This window comes from Erinaceus europaeus, chromosome 12, assembly GCF_950295315.1.
Source record: "Erinaceus europaeus chromosome 12, mEriEur2.1, whole genome shotgun sequence".
Taxonomy (NCBI): domain Eukaryota; kingdom Metazoa; phylum Chordata; class Mammalia; order Eulipotyphla; family Erinaceidae; genus Erinaceus; species Erinaceus europaeus.
Genome location: NC_080173.1, coordinates 80,452,252 through 80,476,775, shown reverse-complemented (window position 1 = coordinate 80,476,775; position 24,524 = coordinate 80,452,252). Strand labels below are relative to the sequence as shown.

The 24,524-nt window shown below is 44.8% G+C and overlaps 1 protein-coding gene across 2 annotated transcripts in view; it reads right to left on the bottom strand.

Moving 5' to 3' along the window:
* SGSM2 (small G protein signaling modulator 2) overlaps positions 1–24,446 on the bottom strand; it is a 52,610-nt gene extending 28,164 nt beyond the window's left edge. The window contains exons 1-2 of one of the 2 annotated variants that reach the window (XM_016186986.2): positions 24,063–24,446; positions 12,175–12,250 (exon numbers count right to left, since the gene is read on the bottom strand). In XM_016186986.2, the coding sequence (XP_016042472.1) occupies positions 12,175–12,250; positions 24,063–24,119 (133 nt within the window). In that variant the 5' untranslated portion in view covers positions 24,120–24,446. The remainder of the gene's footprint in view (positions 1–12,174; positions 12,251–24,062) is intronic. The other variant, XM_007520390.3, reaches the window with a different exon arrangement.
* Between the last annotated feature and the right edge of the window lie 78 nt (positions 24,447–24,524).

Below are 24,524 nucleotides of genomic sequence, written 5' to 3'. Positions count from 1 at the left end.
AGTGCCAACTTCGCCATGCTAACAGACTCACTGTCTCTCAGAGTGTTGCTGGAGACCACAAGTCTGCTATTTGGTGGGCTGAGCTATGTCTCCATGAGGACCAATACCTAGATACCCACAGCCCCTAGCCTGTCCTTTTAGGTAGGCTTCTTGAGGAGCCTGATCCCTGGCCAGCATAGGGATCTGTGAGTGTCTGTGAGTGTCCGTCTGCACAGTATTTCTGTGTGCTCTATTCTGACTGAGCACCAAGGTGCCCCTCATTCCTAGATGCCATCCCTCTCTTCTTTCTGTGCAGATTGCTCAATCTGAGGGTTGCTTCTGGATGAGGATGAGCTGTAATGAAAGACAGACGGGGGTGGAGTCTAGAGCTGGGAACAACACCAGAGCTTTATGAACCTCTTTCCGTTGCTAAGCAGCTTTCATTAGCCTGGAAGGCCGGGGCCCAGTGAGCTGCTCTGGGGAATGGCAAGGAGATGCTAATGCGCAGGGCTAGAGAGGCAGGTGCTATGGGAGGACTGCATCCTACCTGAGCCTTGGAGATAGTGGTATTTCAGCACATTCTGAGACTCTAGGCAATTTTCAGTCTGTCTTGTTTCAGTGAAGGGAATTCCTTCTTCTTTCCTCCTACAGTGACTGGAACAGCTGATTCTTGGCATTTATGACTTCTACTTTCCATCCACAGATAACTGAGTAGGAAGGAAGATTTTTCTCTGGGGAACTAGTTCTTGGAGCATGACTGGATGCCTGTGGAGGTGGACTGTAGCAAAATCTCTGGAGACTGACATACCTGGCTTCTCATGCTGACTGTGTCCCTATTGTATGACCACTTACTCAACAACTATGTTCCTACTTCAGAAGGTTGCTGTGAGGATTAAGAGGTTGATGCAGGGGTCCAGGCAATGGTTGAGTGTACATACTACAGTGTGCAAGGACCTGAATTCAAGTCTCCTGTCTCCATCTACAGGGGGGTAGCTTCACAAGTGGTGAAACAGTGCTGCTGATCTCTTTTTCTCTATATTCCCCTTCCTTCTCAACTTCTGTCTCTATCCTAAGTAAATATCTTAAGTAACAATTTAAATTAATTTATTTATGTATTTATTTATTTTGGGTAGAGACAGAAATTGAGAAAGGAGAGGAAAATAGGGAGAGAAACAGAGACACCTGCAGCTCTGCTTCACCACTTGTAAAGCTTTACAGGTGGGGACCAGGGGCCTGAACCTGGGTCCTTGTGTACTATAATGTGAGCACTTAATCAGGTGTGCCACCACCCAGCCCCCTTAATTAATAATTAAAAAGAGTGATACAGACAAAGAGAAATTGAGAGGGGAGGGAGAGAGACAAAGAGGGGGAGAGAGAGACACCTGCAGCCCTGCTTCACCACTTGTAAAGCTTTCCCTCTGCAGATGGGGACCAGGGACTTGAATCTGGGTCCTTGTGCACTGTAATGTGTGTGCTTAACCGTGTGCACCAACACCTGTTCCCCCTCCCAAAGATAACTACCACAGTTCTCACAAGTCTTAGATTTTGCTTGCTTCTATTTCGTTTGGATTTTTTTTTTTTGGCAAGTTTATGTGAATCAGATCTCTAGATTCCACACATGAGTGAAACCTGGTAGTTGTCGTTACATGAGAGTTTTAATGACCTTTTTATAAAGCAAAATGCAAATTTATCTTTTTTTTTTTTTTGGTCCTAGAAAGGGAACTCAGGGTCTTACTTTCTTCCCCCTTTTAATCTCAGACATCATTTAAAGAGCTTCCTTCAGAGCCATGCATGGTGTTCTCATGTTGCTGAGGCTCGAACCTGAGTACACAAGAATGGTAGTGTATCTGTTCTACTGGTGACGTATTGCCCAGACCCCTTCACTTCCATTAAAAAAAATAATTCGTGGTCCGGGAGGTGGCGCAGTGGATAAAGCATCTGACTCTCAGGCATGAGGTTCCTGAGTTCAATCCCCGGCAGCACATGTACCAGAGTGATGTCTGGCTCTTTCTCTCCCCTTCTATGTTTCTCATTAATAAATAAATAAAATCTTTATAAAAAATAAAATAAAATAAATACTTCACAAGAGTCAGGCGGTAGCACAGCGAGTTAAGCGCAGGCAGTGCAAAATGCAAGAACTGGTGTAAGGATCCTGGTTTGAGCCCCGGTTCCCCACCTGCAGGGGAGTCGCTTCACAGGCGGTGAAGCAGGTCTGCAGATGTCTATCTTTCTCTCCCCCCTCTGTCTTCCCCTCCTCTCTCCATTTCTCTCTGCCCTATCCAACAACAATGATATCAATAACAACAGTAATTACTACAACAATAAAACAACAAAGGCAACAAAAGGAAATAAATAAATATTTCAAAAAAAAATACTTCACATAAGAAAGTTCCAGATGAAAAAGAGAAAGAAACAGGAGACAGAACGTTATTCTGGCACCTGCTATATCTGAGGATCAAACCGGGGACCTCAGGCATTCAAGTCCTACACTATTCTAGTTGACCTATCTTGCTGGCCACTTCAGTTTAATTTCTTTTTTTTTTTTTTTTGCCTCTAGGGTTATTGCTGGGGCTAGGTGCCTGCACCACAAATCCACTACTCCTGGAGGCTATTTTTTCCCTTTTTGTTGCCATTGTTGTTTTAACATTGTTGTGGTTATTATTATTGTTGTTGTTGATGTCATTGTTGTTGGATAGGACAGAGAGAAATGGAGAGGGGCGGGGAAGACAGAGAAGACAAAGACAGACACCTGCAGACCTGCTTCACCACCTGTGAAGTGACTCCCCTGCAGGTGGGGAGCCGGGGGCTCGAATCGAGATCCTTGTTGTTGTCCTTGTGCTTTGCACCATGTGTGCTTAACCTGTTGCGCTACCGCCCAACCCCCCTTCAGTTTGATTTCTTTTTTTTTTTTAAGATTCTATTTATTTATGAGAAAGACAGGAGGAGAGAGAAAGAATCAGACATCACTCTGGCACATGTGCTGCTGGGGATCAAACTCAGGACCTCATGCTTGAGAGTCCAAAGCTTTATCACTGCGCCACTTCCCGGACTACTCAGTTTGATTTCTAAGGCTCTTTGGTAAGATTTGGCTTGTCTCAATTGTCTCATATTCTAAGGAAACTCAAAGAAGTGTAATTCCTGCTCTCCCCAGTCATCCCTTTACCCTCTTCTGCCCACAACAGGTGCCAGTGCAGAATAGAGGGGCCCAGGATTTTGGAGCTACCCAAAGCTTTAGGTAATGTGCTCACTTCATGGTTAATTCAGTTCCCATAGCCTTTACTTGGCCATCATCATCTTCCCTGCACTTCCACTTCTCCAAGAATAAAGCTGCTTCTGGACATGGTTAGGAAACTAGCAAGGCCCAGTGTAAAACCAAGTCTACTTCATACTAAAAAAAATAATAATTTCTTAGTTAGGGGGTGAAGGAGATTAACATATTTGAATCTCCAAAAAGTCAGAAAAGTGGAGTTTTCCACCAGTATATGTATGATTTTCTCTATTATTCCACTGTGTGATGGTGTAAATAACTTGCAGAGGGGAAAAATCATTGATAATTGCTGTGCTAAACCAAGCTTATGTTGAACCAAATTGAGATTTACCTCACCTCTAAACAACACTTTTCACAAGGGTTCATTTCTCTGTGGGTTTCAGATGCCCCAGGCTGGCCTGGCTCTCTACTGTGGACAGTTGTTACTGCAAAAATTCCACCTCCAGCTGTGGTTGTGCACCAAGCCCAAGAGAGAGGCAGGGGCTTGCAGATGCCTTTTGTTTGGTCCACACATTGTTGTTGTTTTTTTTTTTTTTTAATGGGGATTAGTTGTCAGCATTTACAAACTGGAAGCTATGGTATGAAAGCCCAGATTGCTGGCTTAAAATGACAGAAAGGCCCCAGTCAGCCTTCCTGCAGGAGCTGAGTAGTACCTACCCCCCTTCAAATAGAACAAGTGCTTTAGCTGGGGACAGAGCTTAGCAGGGAGGACACAAGATCTGCATGCATGAGGTACCTGGCTCAATCCCCAACGCCACACAAGCTGGAGTAGGACTCTGGTCTTAATTTCACTCATTAAGAAAACAAACAGAGTGGGGTTGGGCAGTAGCGCAGCAGATTAAGCACACCTGGCATGAAGTGTCAAGGCTCCCTACCTGCAGGGGAGTCGCTTCACAGGTGGTGAAGCAGGTCTGCAGGTGTCTGTCTTTCTCTCCCCTTCTCTGTCTTCCTCTCCTCTCTGTTTCTCTCTGTCTTATCCAACAAAAACAACAGCAATAACAATAATAACATCGGCAACAAAATGGAAAAAATGGCCTCCAGGAGCAGTGGATTCATAGTGCAGGCACCCTAGAGGCAAAAAGAAAAAACAAACAAATACAGGGCAAATGTTATCCAGTTTATTCTGATCCCTACCAATTTTATTTTATTTTATTTTAATCGTCAAGGCTTCACTGCTTCAGGCTGACTTTTTCATCTAGAAAGACAGAGACAGAAACAGAGACAAAGATAGAGAAAGACAACACAGCAGGGAAGCTTGTCTCAGTGTGGTGGTGACCGGCCCCAAACTTAAGTTGTGCCTACGACAAAGCAAGAGCATTATCCAAGCAGCTACCCTGCCAGCCCTCCCTTGTCAGGCCCTGAAGACATTTAAGTTTGTGCTTATAACTTAGGCTGCCTGTCAAGAACCACAGTAGATCAACCCTACCCCCAACTCTATCCCCCACACACCCCCAACTCTGCTCCTGGGGAGACTTGAGAAATCTGGAGAACTAGTCTGTTTCACAGCTCCTATTCTATTTCAGCAAACTGAGATGGGATGGAGTGGTGGTTTTCTTTTTCTTTTTCTTTTTTTTAGTGTAGAATCCCTACCAGCCTCCTGGACTTCAGGCAGAAGACAAAAGTGAAAGCCGCACTGCTTCCTGGGCTGATCACAGGAGAGATGACAATTTCTTCTCACCCTAATTGGCTCCCATGTGGGACCACCCACACCTTTTCTCCATCTCACTTCCCTCATCTCCCTGTAACTACCCACATGTGGCACCCAAACACAAGATATCTGCAGTTATTTTATTCTGTTTTCTGTTTACTGTGTATGTTCCGGACAATGTCTAGCACAAAGCCATGCATAATCGAGCCACTTAGCAAAGCCTTCCTGGTGACAGTGACAGAGGCTGATGTCAAAGGAATACAGCATAGGTAGAAAGAAGAGTTCTAGGGGGCAGACAGTGGTGCACCCGGTTAAGCGCACAAAGTACTATATCATGGACCAGGGTTTGAGGCCCCTGCTCCCTACCTGCAGGAGAACACTTCACAAGTGGTGAAGAGGGTATGTTTTTTATCTTTCTCTCCCTCTCTCTGTCTCCCGTTCTCTCTGAATTTCTCTCTGTCCTATCTCATTAAAACAAACAATTGGACATCTAATCTTTGACAAAGGTGCCCAGACTATTAAATGGCGAAAGCAGAGTCTCTTCAACAAATGGTGTTGGAAACAATGGGTTGAAACATGCAGAAGAATGAAACTGAACCACTGTATTTCACCAAATACAAAAGTAAATTCCAAGTAGATCAAGGACTTGGATGTTAGACCAGAAACTATCAGATACTTAGAGGAAAATATTGGCAGAAGTCTTTTCTGCATAAATTTTATTTATTTAACTTTTTTTCTTTATTGGAGAATTAATGTTTTACATTCAACAGTAAATACAATAGTTTGTACATGCATAACATGCCCCAGTTTCCCATTTAACAATACAACCCCCACTATGTCATTTATCATCCTTCATGGATGTGTATTCTCCCCACCCACCCACCCCAGAGTCTTTTACTTTGGTTCCACATAAATTTTAAAGACATCTTCAATGAAACAAATCCAATTACAAAGAAGACTAAGGCAAGTATAAACCTATGGGACTACATCAAATTAAAAAGCTTCTTCACAGCAAAAGAAACCACTACCCAAACCAAGAGACCCCTCACAGAATGGGAGAAGATCTTTACATGCCATACATCAGATAAGAGTTTAATAACCAACATATATAAAGAGCTTGCCAGAAGGATGATAAATGACATGTGGGGGTTGTACTGTTAAATGGGAAACTGGAGAATGTTATGCATGTACAAACCATTTTATTTACTGTTGAATGTAAAACATCAATTCCCCAATAAAGAAATAAATTTTAAAAAATAATAAAGAGCTTGCCAAACTCAACAAGAAGACAACAAATAACCCCATCCAAAAATGGGGGGAGGGCTTGGACAGAATATTCACCACAGAAGAGATCCAAAAGGCCAAGAAACACATGAAAAAATGCTCCAAGTCTCTGATTGTCAGAGAAATGAAATAAAGACAACAATGAGATATCACTTCACTCCTGTGAGAATGTAATACATCAGAAAAGGTAACAGCGGCAAATGCTGGAGAGGGTGTGGGGTCAAAGGAACCCTCCTACACTGCTGGTGGGAATGCAAATTGGTCCAACCTCTGTGAAGAACAGTCTGGAGAACTCTCAGAAGGCTAGAAATGGACCTACCCTATGACCCTGCAATTCCTCTCCTGGGGATATATCCTAAGGAACCCAACACATCCATCCAAAAAGATCTGTGTACACATATGTTCTTGGCAGCACAATTTGTAATAGCCCAAACCTGGAAGCAACCCAGGTGTCCAACAACAGATGAGTGGCTGAACAAGTTGTGGTCTATATACACAATGGAATACTACTCAGCTGTAAAAAAAATGGTGACTTCACTGTTTTCAGCCCATCTTGGATGGACCTTGAAAAATTTATGTTGAACAGGATGATCTCACTCTCAGGCCGAAGTTGAAAAACAAGATTAGAAAAGAAAACACAAGTTGAACCTGAAATGGAATTGGAGTATTACACCAAAGTAAAAGACTCTGGGGTGGGTGGGTGGGTGGGTGGGGAGAATACAGGTCCATGAAAAATGATGAATGAAATAGTAGGGGTTGTATTGTTAAATGGGAATCTGGGGAATGTTATGCATGTAAAAAAAAAAAAAAAAAGAAGTAGAAACGCAAAGCAGAAATTGACTGAGTTTGGAGTATGGCACCAAAGTAAGAAAGCAGAAGTACACTAGAGTTTGCAGTGAGTACCTCCCTAATACTTCCTCTCCACTTTTCCAAGCTTTGGTCCATGATTGCTCAACAATTTGTTTGGCTTTGTATGTTAACTCTCTTTTCAGTCACCAGGTTCCAGGTGTCATCAGGATGCTGGCCAGACTTCCCTGGATTGAAGACCCCACCAATATGTCCTGTAGCTCAGCTTCCCCAGAGACCCACCCTACTAAGGAAAGAGAGAGGCAGACTGGGAATATGGACCGACCAGTCAACGCCCATGTTCAGCGGGGAAGCAATTACAGAAGCCAGACCTTCTACCTTCTGCAACCCACAATGACCCTGGGTCCATGCTCCCAGAAGGATAGAGAATGGGAAAGCTATCGGGGGAGGTGGTGGGATATGGAGATTGGGCGGTGGGAATTGTGTGGAGTTGTACCCCTCCTACCCTATGGTTTTGTTAATTAATCCTTTCTTAAATTAAAAAAAAAAAAAAGAAAAATTCATGTTGAGTGAAATAAGTCAGAAACAGAAGGATGAATATGGGATGATCTCACTCTCAGGCAGAAGTTGAAAAACAAGATCAGAAAAGAAAACACAAGTAGAACCTGAAATGGAATTGGCGTATTGCACCCAAGTAAAAGACTCTGGGGTGGGTGGGTGGGGAGAATACAGGTCCATGAAGGATGATAGAGGACCTAGTGGGGGTTGTATTGTTATATGGGAAACTGGGGAATGTTATGCATGTACAAACTATTGTATTTACTGTTGAATGTAAAACATTAATTCCCCAATAAAGAAATTAAAAAAATTAATTTTTAAAAAGGAAAAACAAACAAACAAGAACAAAAGACAAACAAAAAATAAATAAGAAACCAGGAAAAAATGGTCACCAGAAATTCATAGTGTTGGCATGGAGCCCTAGCAACTGGAGGCAACAAAAAAGGAGTTATAACACTCTTCAAATTCACTTACTATAAGACAAGTATGCATTTCCCCTAACTTGGGTTCTGCCTGAGAAAAAGTGAGACCAGACTGTTCTTATAGGCCTAGGAATTATTAAACCAGGGCAAGTCAGCCAAAAAGGAAATTCTGTAAACCTAGCTTCAGCTTCAACATCCAGTGGAGAAGGATGAACAGACATTTTATGAGCTCTTCAACTACCAGGAATGTTTGTATGCATCATTTCAGTTCCTAAAAACATTCTTTGGGGTGGGAGTCACTGCCTTGTTTTTATTTTATCTTTTTTTCCAGGGCCAGGGTCTAGCACTAATATAATCCCATTGCTCTTGGAATAATTCTTCCCTTAGTTAAAAAACATTTCAGATATTGAGAGACAAAGCAAGATGGGTAGGTAAGTAGGTAGGCAGGTAGGCAGGCAGGCAGGCAGGTAGATAGGTAGGTAGGTAGGTAGGTAGATAGATAGGTAGGTAGACAGATATATAGGTAGGTAGGTAAGTAGATATGGACATTATGGCATTCTCCTTGTCACCATCGTGCTCCCATAGGGTGTCAGGGTTTAGATCTGGGGCATTGTATATGGTAAGGCACACACCCTACCAGGTAAGCTATCTCCCAGACCACTGCTCTGTTTTTTTTTTTTTTTTTTTAAGATTTTTAAAAATATTTATTTATTCCCTTTTGTTGCCCTTGTTGTTTTATTGTTGTAGTTATTATTGTTGTTGTTATTGATGTCATTGTTGTTAGATAGGACAGACAGAGAGAAATGGAGAGAGGAGGGAAAGACAGAGAGGGGAAGAGAAAGATAAAACACCTCAGACCTGCTTTATGGCCTGTGACACCCCTGCAGGTGGGCAGCTGGGGCTTGAACCAGGATCCTTATGCAGTCCTTACACTTCGAGCCTCATGTACTTAACCCACTGTGCTACCTCCCAACTCCCACCTGCTCTGTTTTTAGAGGAGTAAACTAAGGGTGACAGACATTAACAAACTTGTCCAAGACAACTAAAGCAGTAAACAACATCAGCACTCATTTGAATCCTTTTACTCAGGCTCTGCTCCCAGATTGCCTCTTCTTCTCTCCTTGCTCACCCTCCGTCATCTCTGCTTTATGTCCCTTCATAGCTTTTTCCCCTGCACCACCATAAGACAGAGCTGAGCAGTGCTCTGGTAAAAAAAAAAAAAAAAAAAAAGGCAGAAGACTTTGGCTATTCCTCCCATCTTACACTCATGTTGTTTTGCACTTAATCAAGTTCTAGGAGACCTGGTTTGCTGATGCACTGCAGTAAGGTTATTAAAGTAAATGTGACAATTAATTAATTGATTAAATGTGACACAGAACTATTCCAGGGGGTTGGGTAATAGTGCCTCGGGTTAAGTGCATGAGGTGCAAAGTGCAAGGACCGGCGTAAGGCTCCTGGTTCAAGCCTCCGGCTCCCCACCTGCAGGGGAGTCGCTTCACAGGCGGTGAAGCAGGTCTGCAGGTGTCTGTCTTTCTCTCCCCCTCTCTGTCTTCCCCTCCTCTCTCATTTCTCTCTGTCCTATCCAACAACAACGACATCAATAACAACAATAATAACCACAACAACAATAAAACAACAAGGACGATAAAAGGGGGAAATGTAACCTCCAGGAGTAGTGGGTTCCTGGTACAGGCACCAAACCCTGGAGACAAAAATTAAAAAAGAACTATTCCAAAGAGTACAAACCCTCCCCCAAATTAAAAGTATGGAGAAGCCAGAACAGTAGGTCCCAAACCATAACTGCCTCAAGCAGTGATTCTCAAAGTGTGATCACTGGGCCAGTAGCATCAGCATCATCTGTGAACTTTCTTTCTTTTTTTTTTTTCCCTCCAGGGTTATTGCTGGGCTCAGTGCCTGCACCATGAATCCACTGCTCCTGGAGGCCATTTTCCCACCCTTTTTGTTGCCCTTGTTGTTGTAGCCTTGTTGTGGTCATTATTATTACCATTGTTGATGCTGTTCGTTGTTGGACAGGACAGAGAGAAATGGAGAGAGGAGGAGAAGACAGAGAGGGGGAGAGAAAGATAGACACCTGCAGACCTGCTTTACCGCCTGTGCAGCGACTCCCCTGCAGGTGGGGAGCCAGGGGCTTGAACCGGGATCCTTACACCAGTCCTTGCACTTTGCGCCACGTGCACTTAACCCACTGCGCCACCGCCTGACCCCCATCTGTGAACTTTCTAGAAATGCAAATTCTCAAAGTGGGGAGGGGCCACTGGGACTGGTGGGTTCCATATCCTTGATGGCAATAAGTATAAATTAAAAAAAAAAAAAGAAAAGAAAAAGAGTCAGGCGGTAGCGCAGCAGGTTAAGCACACGTGGTGCAAAGCGCAAGGAACTGAGTAAGGACCCCGGTTCGAGCCCCGGCTCCCCACTTGCAGGGGATTCACTTCACAGCAGTGCAGCAGGTCTGCAGGTGTCTATCTTTCTCTCACACTCTCTGTCTTTCCCTCCTCTCTCCATTTCTCTGTCCTATCCAACAACAGCAATGGCAACAATAACAACAATAACTACAACAACAATAAAAAAAAAACAACCGTGGGCAACAAAAGGGAAAACAAATAAATTTTTAAAATTAAAGAAAAAAAGAAAAAGAAATATGGACTGGGGAAATAGCACTGTACAATAGATGTTCATGTCTGAGGCTTTGAGGTCCCAGGTTCAATCCCCAGCACCACTATAAGCCAGAATTAAACACTGCTCTGGGGAAAATAGAAAGAAAGAAGGAAAGGAAGGATAGAAGGAAGGAAGGAAGGAAGGAAGGAAGGAAGGAAGGAAGGAAGGCTGGCTCTCAGATGTATCCCAGACATATCAGAAACAGAAATTCAGGTGACAATCCAGGAATCTGTGTGCTTCAGTGTCTGGTGCTGGAGATTTAACCCATAGTCTAAGGCATGTGTTTTACACTAAACAGCTTCCTTGGCCCAATTTTTTATCTACCAGGGCTCTTGCTGGGGCTCAGTGCCCGAATTATGAATCTACCATTCCTGGTGGCCATTTTTTCTATTTATTTATTTATTTATTTATTTATTCATTCATTCATTCATTCATTCATTCATTCTTATTTGACAGGACAGAGAGAAATTGAGAAGGGTGAGGACTATAGAAAGGGAGAGAGATAGACATTTGCAGATTTGCTTCACTTCATTGTGAAGTGTTCCCTCTGCAGGTGGGGAGTGGGGGCTTGAACCCAAGTCTTTGTACGTGGTAATACATATGTTTAACTACATATTACTCAGCACCACCCAGCACCACTTCCCCCAGCCCAATTAAAAATATTTATTTTATTTTAATAAGAGAGAGAGAGAGAGAAAGTATATAGAGAGCTATCAGAGCACTTCTCAGCTCTGGATGATTGTGGTGCTGGGGACTGAACATGAAGCATGAAAGTCTTTTGTATAACCATTATGCTGTCCCCCCAGCCCCAGATCCAATTCTTACATTTTTTTAGAATGAGAGAGGGAAGGAGTCAGGCAATAGTGCGGTGGGTTAAGCGCAGGTGGCGTGAAGCGCAAGAACCAGCCTAAGAATACTGGTTCAAGCCCCCGGCTCCCCACTTGCAGGGGAGTCGCTTCACAAGCGGTGAAGCAGGTCTACAGGTATCTGTCTTTCTCTCCCCCTCTCTGTCTTCCCCTCCTCTCTCCATTTCTCTCTGTCCTATCCAACAACAACAACATCATTAACAACAATAATAACTACAATAATAAAACAAGGGCAACAAAAGGGAATAAGTAAATAAATAAAAATTAAAAAAATATAATGAGAGAGTGAGTACAAAGCATTTCCCCACCATCCATGTTGCTCTCCATTGATGCTGGGGATTGAACCCATAGCTTCATTTGTGAAGTGGGTGCTCTGCTACTCAACCACCTCCCTGGCTCCAGACATCTGTTTTAACAAGCATCAGGTGACTCTGATGTACAGTGGTATTTGAGAAATACCTTTCTAGGGATCTAAAAATAGTCCGGACTCTGGAGATCACAATTCAGTGGGTTTGAGATGAGTTCATTCCAAAATTTTCTGAGTTGACTCTGACTTGCAGTCAGATTTGAGAATGAGGAAACCCAGTGACTCATCTGTCCTCAATCCCAGGACAATGTCCTCAGTTCTAAATCCACCTCCCACTGCCCCCACCCCCACTTACTCACCACACAGAGCAATGATGTGGCTGCTGTCTTCATGCACAAACTTCCTGGTGACAGCTTCCTCCATGATTTGCTTCACCTGCGGACAAATGGAATGCCTTGTTATTGTTCTGATCAAATACCTCTAGGCAAGTAAAGAGGTTGGCTCTGCTCTCTGCTCTCCTGGGAGTTCACATGCTTGCACAGTAGATAATAGGGATAGAAATGGTGGGGAAAGCAGTTTCTTCATAGACTACTCCAAAGATGTTGGAAAGGTGACCAGGAAGAGATACTTTAAACCCACAGTTCAGTCAGTGCAGATGTTTCAGCCTAGGAGGAAGTACCCTGCCAAGGAGAAGAGAGATAGGATAATGTTTGCTCATCTTTTCTTCAGTGAAGAATGGCTTGTGGGAAGACACCTTGTCCTTCAGGGACAAATTGTTTTGGTATAGTTTTAGATAAACAGCCGGCCCTCTTTCTTCCCCTACTCTGAAGTTAGGGATATGCTCATTCCAGCCTCAGGAACATTCTCCACACATGCACAGAACACATTCTTTCTGTTTATGTAGAAAACTGATTGCTGGGTTCTTATGTGAATAGGAATGCTTCCAAAAACTTTATAAGGCAAGTAGGGCACATCTTTAAGAAAGTACTTTAAAAAACTCCACAAAAGTTGCTGTTTTGTGGTCTGGGAGGTGGTGCAGTGGATAAAGCATTAGATTCTCAACCATGAGGTCCTGAGTTTGATCTTTGGCAGCACATATACCAGAGTTATGTCTGGTTCTTTCTCTCCTCCTATCTTTCTCATGAATAAATAAGTTCTTTAAAAAAAAAAAAAGGGAGTCGGGTGGTAGCGCAGTGGGTTAAGTGCATGTGGCACAAAACACAAGGACTGGCATAAGGATCTCAGTTCGAGGGCCCTGGCTCCCCACCTGCAGCGGAGTCGCTTCACAGGTGGTGAAGCAGGTCTGCAGGTGTCTGTCTTTCTCTCCCCCTCTTCTCTCCATTTCTCTCTGTCCTATCCAACAACGAAGACAACAACAACAACAATAATAACTACAACAATAAAACAAGGGCAACAAAAGGGAATAAATAAATATTAAAAAAAAATTTTTTTTTAACTCCACAAAAGTTGCTGTTTTGACAAGTGTGCAACCCAGGTTCGAGACTGGCCCTCCACTGCCTTGAGAGGAGCTTCAGTGTTGCGTTCTCTTCCACTGTCTCTGCCTCTTTGCCTGTTTCTACCTAACAACTGCAGCAATGACAACAATAACAGCAGCAAAAGCAGCTCAGGAGGTGGCACAGTGGCTAAAAACTCTTTAAAAAAAAAAAAGGCATGTATGCATGAGGTCCCAAGTTTGAATCCTGGCATTGCATATGCCTAGAGTGATGTTCTGGTTCTCTCTCCTTTATCTCATATATTAAAATAAGTAAATCTAGGAGTCTGGTGGTAGCGCAGTGATTAAGTGCACGTGGTGCAAAGCACAAGGATCGGCTTAAGGATCCCAGTTTGAGCCCCCGGCTCCCCACCTGCAAGGGGGTTGCTTCACAAGCGGTGAAGCAGGTCTGTAAGTGTCTATCTTTCTCTCCCCCTCTCTGTCTTCCCCTCCTCTCTCCATTTCTCTCTGTCCTATCCAACAACAATGACATCAATAACAATAATGATAAACAACCAGGGCAACAAAATGGGAAAAAATGGCCTTCAGGAGCAGTGGGTTCATAATTTAGGCACTGAGCCCCAGCAATAATGTTGGAGGCAATAAATAAATAAATAAATAAATCCTTTAAAAAAAAATCCCACAAAGGTTTTTATTGATACACATTGAATATGTGGAAAAGAGTACTTATAATTAGACAGTTTAATGAATTTTCACAAACTGGTCACACCGATGAAACCAGAATCCAGATTAGGAAACAAAACATGTGACCAGCACCCAGAAACACCCCCTCTTCTACCATCTTTTGTTCTGCTCACTACTCCTCTAGCAGCCCAAGAGACTGCATAGCAAGTAGAGTGCAGGATTGCACACAGGAGGTCCCCAATTTCGGTCCTCAGCATCATATGTGCGGGAATGATAATCTGGTTCTCTCTTCATTATAACTATTTATTTATTTAGCCACCAGGCCACTAGGGTCATCACTGGGACTCTGTGCCTACATGACAACTCCACTGTTCCTGGTAGCCTTTTTTTTTTTTTTTCTGAGAGAGAGATAGAGAGAAGTTTGGGGGCAGGGGAGAAGGAGGGTTGCTTGCAGCATTGCTCCACCACTTGGTGGAGGCCGTGTGCTCTACTGGGTGCACTATCACCCACTGGGCAGAGGAGGCACATAATGGTTATGGAAAGAGCATCTCAAGTCTGAGGCTACACAGTCCCAGGTTCAATCCCCCCACTGCCATAAACCAGAGCACTGTGGTGGAAAAACAAAACAAAAACAAAATAAAGCACTATCCTGACTCTAAATATAGCAGATTTTTGGGGTTTTATGTTATGTTACTTTTAAAATATTTTTTAAATATTTATTTATTTATTTATTCCCTTTTGTTGCCCTTGTTTTATTGTTGTAGCTATTATGTTATTGATGTCGTAGTTCTTAGATAGGACAGAGAGAAATGGAGAGAGGAGGGGAAGACAGAGAGGGGGGAGAAAGATAGACACCTGCAGACCTGCTTCACCGCCTGTGAAGCCACTCCCCTGCAGGTGGGGAGGCTGGGGCTTGAACCGAGATCCTCACACTAGTCCTTGTGCTTTGTGCCACCTGCACTTAACCAGCTGCACTACTGCCCGACCCCCTTATGTTATTTTATTTAGATTTTATTTCTGTGATTTTCTTTTTTTCTTTTTAAAATCTTTGTATTTATTTGTTACTGGATAGAGACAGAGAGAAATTGAAAGAGAAGGGGGAGATAGAGAGGAAGAGAGACAGCTGCAGATCTGCTTCACCGCCTGTGAAGCGACTCCCTTGCAGGTGGGGAGCCAGGGGCTTGAACTGGGATCCTAACCAGTACTTGGGCTTTGCGCCACATGCGCTTAACACACTGTGCTACTGCCCAACTCCCCATTTCTGGGATTTTCTACATGCATGAGTTCACTGCTCTTAGGTCAACTTTTTCATTTATTTCAGATAGAGACAGAAAAGGGCTGGCAGAACAGCTCACTTGGGGGAGTCAGGCTGTAGCGCAGCGGGCTAAGAGCATGTGGCACAAAGCGCAAGAACCGGCTTAAGGATCCCGGTTCGAGCCCTCAGCTCCCCACCTGGAGGGGATTTGCTTCACAGGTGGTGAAGCAGGTCTGCTGCAGGTGTCTGTCTTTCCCTCTCCCTCTCTGTCTTCCCCTCCTCTCTCTGTTTCTCTCTGTCCTATCCAACAACGATGGTATCAACAACAATAATAACTACAACAATACAGCAACAAGGGCAACAAAAGGAATAAATAATAATTAAAAAAAACAGCTCACTTGGATAGTGCGCTGCTTTGCCATGTGAGAGACCCCTAGCTTCAAGCCCTGTCCCTTAGCACACTGAAGGAAGCCTCGGTGCTGTGGTCTCCCCTCTCAGATTTTCTGATTCTATCTAGTAGAAAGAAGATGAGGAAGAAGTGCAGGAGGAGGAGGGAGACAGGGGAGACACCAGTGTCTCAGCATTTCCATGTGGCGCTGGAACATGAACCTAGGTTACATGCATGCTGAGGTGTGCATCCTTCCAGCTGAGCTATCTCCTGGCCCTTCTTTATACTTTTCATAGATGGAGCCACTCAGTGTGTGATGTTGAGACTAGGTTTCTTTGGCTCCTTGGTGTGATTGTGAGATTCATTCATTCGGTGTGCAACTGTGACTGCATATTCTCTCTCTCTTTTCCTTTTGCAGAGCACTAATCAACTCTGGTTTAAGGTGGTGCAGGGAATTGAACCTGGGACTACAGAGCCTCAGGCATGACAGTCTTTTTGCATAACCATTATGCTATCTACCCCCACCCAACAGCACATTCTTTGTGTGTGAACACATCATAATTGACTGGCATTTGGGTAGTTTCTAATTTGGGGTTATTATGAAATTTCTGGATTTTTTTCTTTTCTTTTTTGCCACCAGAGTTATTGCTGGGGCTCAGTTCCTGCACTATGTATCTGCCACTCTGAGAGGCCATTTTATCCTTTTTTTTCTTTTGGATTTTATTATTTATTTTTGTTTATTCATTGTCTCCAGGGTAATCACTTCGGGCTCGGTGTCTGCACTATGAATCTACTGCTCCTGCGGCCATTTTTTCCATTTTTTTAAAAAAATTTTTTAAATATATTTATTTACTCTCTTTTGTTGCCCTTGTTGTTTTATTGTTGTAGATATTATTGTTGTTAGTGAGGTCATCATTGTTGGATAGGACAGAGAGAAATGGAGAGAAGAGGGGAAGACAGAGAGGGGGAGAGAAAGACAGACACCTGCAGACCTGCTTCACCACCTGTGAAGCGACTCCCCTGCAAGTGGGGAGCCAGGGGTTTGAACCGGGATCCTTAAACCGGTCCTTGTGCTTTTTTTCTTTTGGATAGAACAGAAAGAATTTGAGGGGAGGGGAAGATAGGGAGAAAGAAAGCCATCTGCAGACCAGCTTCACTGCTTGTGAAATGTCCGGGGGCTAGAACTGGGATCCTTACACTTCGTAATATGCAGGTTTCACCCAGTGTGCCACTGCTCAGCCCCTTCTATTTTTGTTACTTAAGTGGAAAGAGAGAATTTAAAAAATACCTATTTATCTATTTATTTATTCCCTTTTTTTTTGTAGTCCTTGTTGTTTTTTATTGTTGTAGTTTTCCCCCTGATGATAGGAAAAAAAGATAGACACCTACAGAACTGCTTTACCACTTGTGAAGGGACTCCCCTGCAGGTGGGGAGCCGGGGGCTTGAGCCCTGATCCTTACACTGGTTCTTGCACCTTACACTGGTTCTTAAGCCTCTGCACTACCGCCCCACTCCTGACAGAGAGAATTTAAGAGGGGTGGGGGAGTTAGAGAGGGAGAGAGAAAGACACACCTGCAGACCTGCCTCACTACTTGTGAAGCATCCTCCCTGCAGGTGGAGAGTGGGGGCTTGAACTTGGTCCTTGTGCACGGTTATGTGCCCGCTCAACTGGGTGAACCTGGCTCCTGGACTTTTCAATTAATTTTTTTTTATTTGTGAGAACTATGGTGTTTATTACTGGAGGGGGTCACATACCTTCAGTGATGGGTGTGATATGGATCTATACCCTGTAATCTTATAATCTTGTAAACCATTCTGAGCCATTTGCAGATGAAAGCATGATGTCTGATATTTGCTTCAGAATAATACAGTGTCAGGATAAGTGGATTGAATTTTTGAATATTTATTTTCCCTTTTGTTGTCCTTTTATTGTTGTAGCTATTATTGTTGTTATTATTGATGTTGTTGTTGTTGGATAAGAGAGAAATGGAGAGAGGAGGGGAAGACAGAGAGGAGGAGAGACAGACACCTGCAGACCTGCTTCATCGCCTGTGAAGGTACTCCCCTGCAGGTAGGGAACCGGGGGCTCGAACCAGGATCCTTACGCTGGTCCTTGCGCTTTGCACCATGTGCGCTTAACCTGCTGCGCTACTGCCTGACCCCCTAACTTTTTTTTCAATATAAATAAGATTATTTATTTATTTATTTATTATTTGGGAGGCAGAAATCCAGAGCATCACCCTGACACGTGTGATGCAGGGGATTAAACATTTCCCAAGTCTCTGGGAGATTCTTTCTTTCTTTTTTTCCCCTTTTGTTGCCCCTGTTGTTTTATCATTGTTGTGGTACTATTATTGTTATTGATGTCGTTGTTGTTGGATAGGAGAGACAGAAATCAAGAGAGAAGAGGAAGACAGAGAGCAGGAAAGAAAGATAGACACCTGCAGACCTGCTTCACCACTTATGAGGTGACCCCCTTGCAGATGGGTAGCCGGGGGCTTGAACTGGGATCCTTACTCGGTTCCTTATGCTTTGCACTAGGAGCATTTAACCCACTGTGCTACCGCCCAGCTCCAGAGATCAGATTAATCTTACACTCTAAGCTTTTCTTTCTTTCTTTTTTTTAAGAATTTATTTATTCATGAGAAAGATAGGTAGAGAGAGAGAAAGAATCAGACATCACTCTGGTACATGTGCTGCTGAAGATTGAACTCAGGACCTCATGCTTGAGAGTCTGATGATGCTTTATCCATTGAGCCACCTCCTGGAACACATCTTTTTTTTTTTTTTTTTAAAGCTTCTTAAGTTACTTTATGGAGTTTTGTATCAAATGGAGTATAACATCGGAGCTCAAAGATCAGTAGGCATCTGAAGCAGGTTAGTGGGGAACATTTGTACAGACATTTCCAGAATTATAACAAAGGTTTTCTCTCTCTCTCTCTCTTTTTTTTTTGCTGGGGCTCGGTGTCTGCACTACAGATCCACTGCTCCTGGAGGCCTTTTTTCCCTTTTGTTGTCCTTGTTGTTTATCATGGTTGTTGTCACTATTATTGTTGTTATTGCTGTCATTATTGTTGGATAGGACAGAGAGAAATCAAGAGAGGAGGAGAAGACAGAGAGGGGGAGAGAAAGGTAGTCAACTGCAGACCTGCTTCACCACTCCTGAATCGACTCCCCTGCAGGTGGGGAGCCGGGGGCTCGAAATAGGATCTCTACACCAGTCCTCGAGAGCTTTGCCCCATGTGCTTTTAACCTGCTGTGCTACCACCCAGCCCCCAGACTTTCTCTTTTTATTTATTTATTTATTTATTTATTTATTCCCTTTTGTTGCCCTTGTTTTTTTAATTGTAGTTATTGTTTTCTTCATTGTTGGATAGGACAGAGAGAAATTGAGAGAGGAGGGGAAGACAGAGAGGGGGAGAGAAAGACACCTGCAGACCTGCTTCACCGCTTGTGAAGCGACTCCCCTACAGGTGGGGAGTTGGCTCGAACCGGGATCCTTATGCCGGTCCTTGGGCTTTGCACCACCTGCACTTAACCCACTGCGCTACTGCCCAACTCTCATACTTTCTTTTTTTAAATGATATAGTTTTTTTTTTATAGATTTTATTTATTTATTTATTAATGAGAAACATAGGAGGACAGAGAAAGAACCAGGCATCACCCTGCTACATGTGCTGCCGGGGACTGAACTCAGGACCTCATGCTTCAGAGTCCGATGCTTTATCCAGTGCGCCACCTCCCGGACCACTGTAGTTTTCTTTTTTGCTTCCCGGGTTATTGCTGGGGTGCTTGCACTATGAATTATTATTACAAATAATATGAATAATATTATTCGTTGCCTGCACTACGAATCACTGCTCCCTGAGGCCATTTTTTTCATTTTTGTTGCCCGTTATCATTGTTGTTACTATTATTATTGTTATTGCTGCTGTTGTTGTTGGATAGGACAGAGAGAAATTGATAGAGGAGGGGAAGATAGAGGGGGAGAGAAAGAGAGACACCTGCAGACCTGCTTCACTACTTGTGAAGCAACCCCCCTGCAGGTGGGGAGCCCTGGGCTCGAACTAGGATCCTTATGCCGGTCCTTGTTCTTCAAGCCATGTGCGTTTCCGTCCGGCCCTGATAATAATTTTTAAAGTTCTTTTAAAATATCTTATTAATCAGTTTACTTTCTAGAGACAGAAATTGAGAGATAAGGAAAAGATAGGGAGGAAAAAGAGACACCTGCAGCACTGCTTTACAGTTCACAAAGCTTCCCCCTGCAGTTGAGGATTGGGGGCTTGAACCCAGCTCCTTGTGCATGGTAATTAATATATGCACTCTCTAAGTGTGCCACTACCTGGCCCCCACCAGAAGTTATTTATGAAAGATTGGTCTGATTATGAGTATTCACATTGTCTAAATGTTTTTGTTTATTAATGAGAGGGAGAGAGAAAGAGAGAGATCAGAATACCACTCTGGTAGTACATGCGATACTAAGAGTTGAACTCGGGACCTCATGTCTGAAGGACCAATGCCCAGTCAACTGTGCCAACTCCCAGACTGCCTGATTATCTTTTTTCAAAGATTTATTTGAGAGATAGAGGTAGAGAGAGATGACACCAGAGCATTGCTCTGGCACAGACAATGCCAGGAATCAAACTCATGCTTGAAAGACTAAAGCTTTATCCCCTGTGCCACCTCCTGGACCACTATCCCCACTGTTGAATTGTAGAAGAGGAAAGGATTTGCTTCCCTCAGAGTTAAGAGCTGAATGGGAAGGGGATCCGAGCAGGTCAACTTCTGTGAGGTAATACACAGAGCTGTACTATGGATACTTCTCATACATGCATAGGAACATCTTTGGAGCAGTGCACATAGCATTCTCTCTTTAAAATGTATTTATGATAGAGGAAAAGAGGAGAAAGAGATGATCATGCTCACACATACACTGCTGGGGACTGAACTCAGGACCTCATGTTTGCAATCCAGTGCTCTAGCCATTGTGTAACCTTCCAGGACACCATATAGCCTTCTAAATACTACAAAAAAGAAACATTGACTTCTCAGAAATCTTTCCTCTCTTGACCTAATGGATAAGTACGCAAGTATTGCAAGCCAGAGGTTCTGAGTTCAATCACCAAATATGCCAGAGTGATGCTCTGGTTCTCTCCTGTTGAAAAATAAAATATATTGAAAATTGATATTGGTAGGGGTCGGTGGTAGCGCAGTGGGTTAAGTGCACATGGAGCAAAGTGCAAGGACCGGCGTAAAGATCCCGGTTCAAGCCCCCGGCTCCCTACCTGCAGGGGAGTCGCTTCACAGGTGGTGAAGCAGGTCTGCAGGTGTCTGTCTTTCTCTTCCCCTGTCTTCCCCTCCTCTCTCCATTTCTCTCTGTCTTATCCAACAACAACGACATCAATAACAACAATAATAATAAACCACAACAAGGGTAACAAAAAAAGGAGAAAATTGCCTCCGGGAGCAGTGGATTCATGGTGCAGGCACAGAGCCCCGGCAGTAACCCTGGAGGCAAAAAACAAAAAAACAAAAAAAGAAATTTGATTTGAAAAATGCTTTCTTTTAAAAAAAATTTTTATATTTATTTTTCCCTTTTTGTTGCCCTTGTTTTTTATTGTTGTATTTATTGTTGTTGTTGTTATTGATGTCGTCATTGTTAGATAAGACAGAGAAATGGAGAGAGGAGGGGAAGACAGATTGGGGAGAGAAAGATAAGACCCCTGCAGACCTGCTTCACTGCCTGTGAAGCGACTCCCTGAAAGTGGGGAACCTGGGGCTGGAACCAGGATCCTTACACCGGTCCTTCACGCCATATGTGCTTAACCTGCTGCGCTAACGCCCAACTCCCTTGAAAATGTTTTCTTTTTAAATATTTATTTATTCCTTCCTTTTTGTTGCCTTTGTTGTTTTATTGTTGTAGTTATTATTGTTGTCATTGTTGTTGGATAGGACAGAGAGAAATGGAGAGAGGAGGGGAAGACAGAGATGGGGAGAGAAAGACAAGACACCTACAGACCTGCTTCACTGCTTGTGAAGCGACTCCCCTGCAGGTGGGGAGCGGGAGCTGGAACCAGGATCCTTACCCTGGTCCTTGCCGCTTTGCGCCACGTGCGCTTAACCTGCTGCGCTAACGTCTGATTGCCGAAAATGTTTTCTATCATCCCTGGCCAACCCCAAATGCAGATCACACCAAGATGTCCATAGTCTGAGTGTGGTTACTTTTTTGGTTCTTGTTTTACTGTACATGTAAGTTTCTGTCACCATCCTACTTGTTTCCTGATGATAATCACGAAATTTAATATTTATCTTTCCTTTTTTTTAAGTTTTTTAAAAAGTATTTTATTTTATTTCTGAGAGAGATGCAGAGAGAGACACAGAAACACCAAAGCACTGCACAGCTCTGGTTTCTGGTGGTGTGGGGAGATTAAATCTGGGACTTCAGAGCCTCAGGCATGAGAGTCTCTTTGCATGACCATTATGCTATCTACCCCCACCCAACATTTATCTTTTCCTTGTGGAAAACAGGACTGGGGGTTAAATGTGGATTTGCAAGAGTTCTGGCCTAAAAAAGCTCTTTATTGGCTACCTCATAACAAAGGTATGATGGAGTTGCTCATAGCTAGGAAAACGATAGCCTCAAAAAAAATTTTTTTTGTACTAATCACAGAACAGGAAACAAATGTTAGGGCACAGTAGCCAGGCTATATATAGTTAATGCAGGAGAACCATCCCCAAAATCTCTTCTGAGAATTTTCTGAGGACCCAAAAACTCTAGGAAGGGGTGAAGGAACCAATAGGGTAAACTTTGTAGAGACCATTAACCCTAATTCACAGATGAAGAAAGAGCGATTCAGAGAAACTAAGTAACTTGTTTAAAGTCCATGAGCCAAGTCCAGACCACTCCAAAGTTTATGTACTCCCACCAGACTTTGCAATTTCCAAGATCAGCTGGTTTATTTAAAAAATAGTGAGGGCACCCCACCAATGTGTCCTGGAGCTCAGCTTCCCCAGAGACACACCTTACTAGGGAAAGAGAGAGGCAGACTGGGAGTATGGACCGACCAGTCAACGCCCATGTTCAGCGGGGAAGCAATTACAGAAGCCAGACCCTCTACCTTCTGCAACCCTCAACGACCCTGGGTCCATGCTCCCAGAGGGCTAGAGAATGGGAAGGCTATCATGGGAGAGGGTGGGTTATGGGGATTGGGTGGTGGGAATTGTGTGGAGTTGTACCCCTCCTACCTTATGCTTTTGTTCACTAATCCTTTCTTAAATTAAAATTTTAAATAAAAAAAAATAAAAAAAAATAGTGAGGGCTAGGTGAGATGACACAGTGGATAAAGTGTTGTACTATCAAGCAGGGTGTCCATCCAAAGGGCTGCTCCCCAGAATTCCATGTGTCTGAGTGATGTTCTGGTGTTCTCTCTCTCTTTAAAACAGTAACAACAATAACAAAAACTAAAAAAAAAAAAAGTCACAGGGATATATATATATATTTATATTTATAACGGTTATACAAAGTGGCACTCATGCTTGAGTCTCCAAAGCCTCAGGTTCAATCCCCCGCACCGCCAGAGGCCAGAATTGAGCTGTGTTCTGGTAACTTAGAAACAAAGTCACTGAACACATACTGTTTGCCAGACTCAGTGGAAAGCAGTGAGCAACAGAGGGGTTTCCTGCCTTTAGGGGGCTGATCTATCAGACAGGCAACGGCCACAGAGGTAGGAGGGAGATGTTCGTGGCTCCACAGGCCTTAATCCATTCTAATCCACTCTGTGGGTTTGAGTTCTCTGGCTCAATGAGGGGGTGAGTCATTCATATGGGCACCGTCACCATAACCCTCCTCCTCCCACCCCCACCGAATGGAAATTAGTTTCAGGGCTGGGTCAATAAAAAGGACGTATGCAGGAGGAAAGGGATTCTTTTTTCTCTTTCTGACATGCCAGGTGGCCTCCCTTAAAATGAGGGGGGGGGGGTGTAGATAATGAGTCTTAAAAATCCACAGTAGGTGGGCGTGGAGGGAGAAGCTGGCGACGTGTGCGGCTAACCAACCCTCCCAGAGGGAAGCGGAGGCAGATGCGGGGCAAACCCTAGCCGAGCCCCCAGGCACCTGTTCAGCGCCGTAGGAGCGCACGCCGGCCCCGCCCCTTCCCCCGGTGGCGCGGGCAATGAATGGGCAGCGCCGGATCCGCCGAAAGCGCCGCCACCCCTCCCCCGGCCCGGGCTGCCGGCGCCGCTGCCGTCACAGGGCGGGGAGCCGCGGGATCGCCCAGCACACCAGCCCCGGGGCGCCCGTCTGGCCCCTCGGCGGGGCGGCGGCGGCCCCCGGGACCCCGCCCCCGCCCCCGCCGGCCCGAGCCCTGGCCCGCGAGCGCCCGCAGCCGGGGGTGGGCGCGGACCTCCGCGAGCGCTGGCCGTGCGGGCAGGCGCCCGAGTCCCCGGGGCTCCTCGCCCCGACTTTACCTCCTTTTTCACGTTCCACAGCAGTTTCTCTTTGACTGCGCCCTCCGCGCTGCCCATGGTGCGGCGGCTGGCGGGGAGGCGGCTCGCAGCGGCCCCTCGAAGCCCCCCGCGCACTCTCGCCGCCTCCGCCGCCTCTCGGCTCAGCGCCCCACGCGCAAGGCGGAGCCCCCGCCCGCTGCGCTCCCCGCCCGCCGCCGCCGCCGCAGCCACTGCCCGGTGCTCGGCTCCGCAGCCATCTTCCGAGCCCCGCACAGACGTCAGGAGGTTGGCCCGGCCCCTTCCCACAGCCGGGGGCGGGGGGGCTGCTCTCCGCAACTGTGGCGGGGTGTGTGCGCGCGCGTCCGGGGGGTGGCGGGGGGCCCCCAGGCGCGCGCGCCACGCCGACCGCTGTCATGGCAACGCGCCCGCTCCCGCCTCGAGGGCGCGAACCCGCATTATGAACCCGCGACAGCGCTCAGCCCC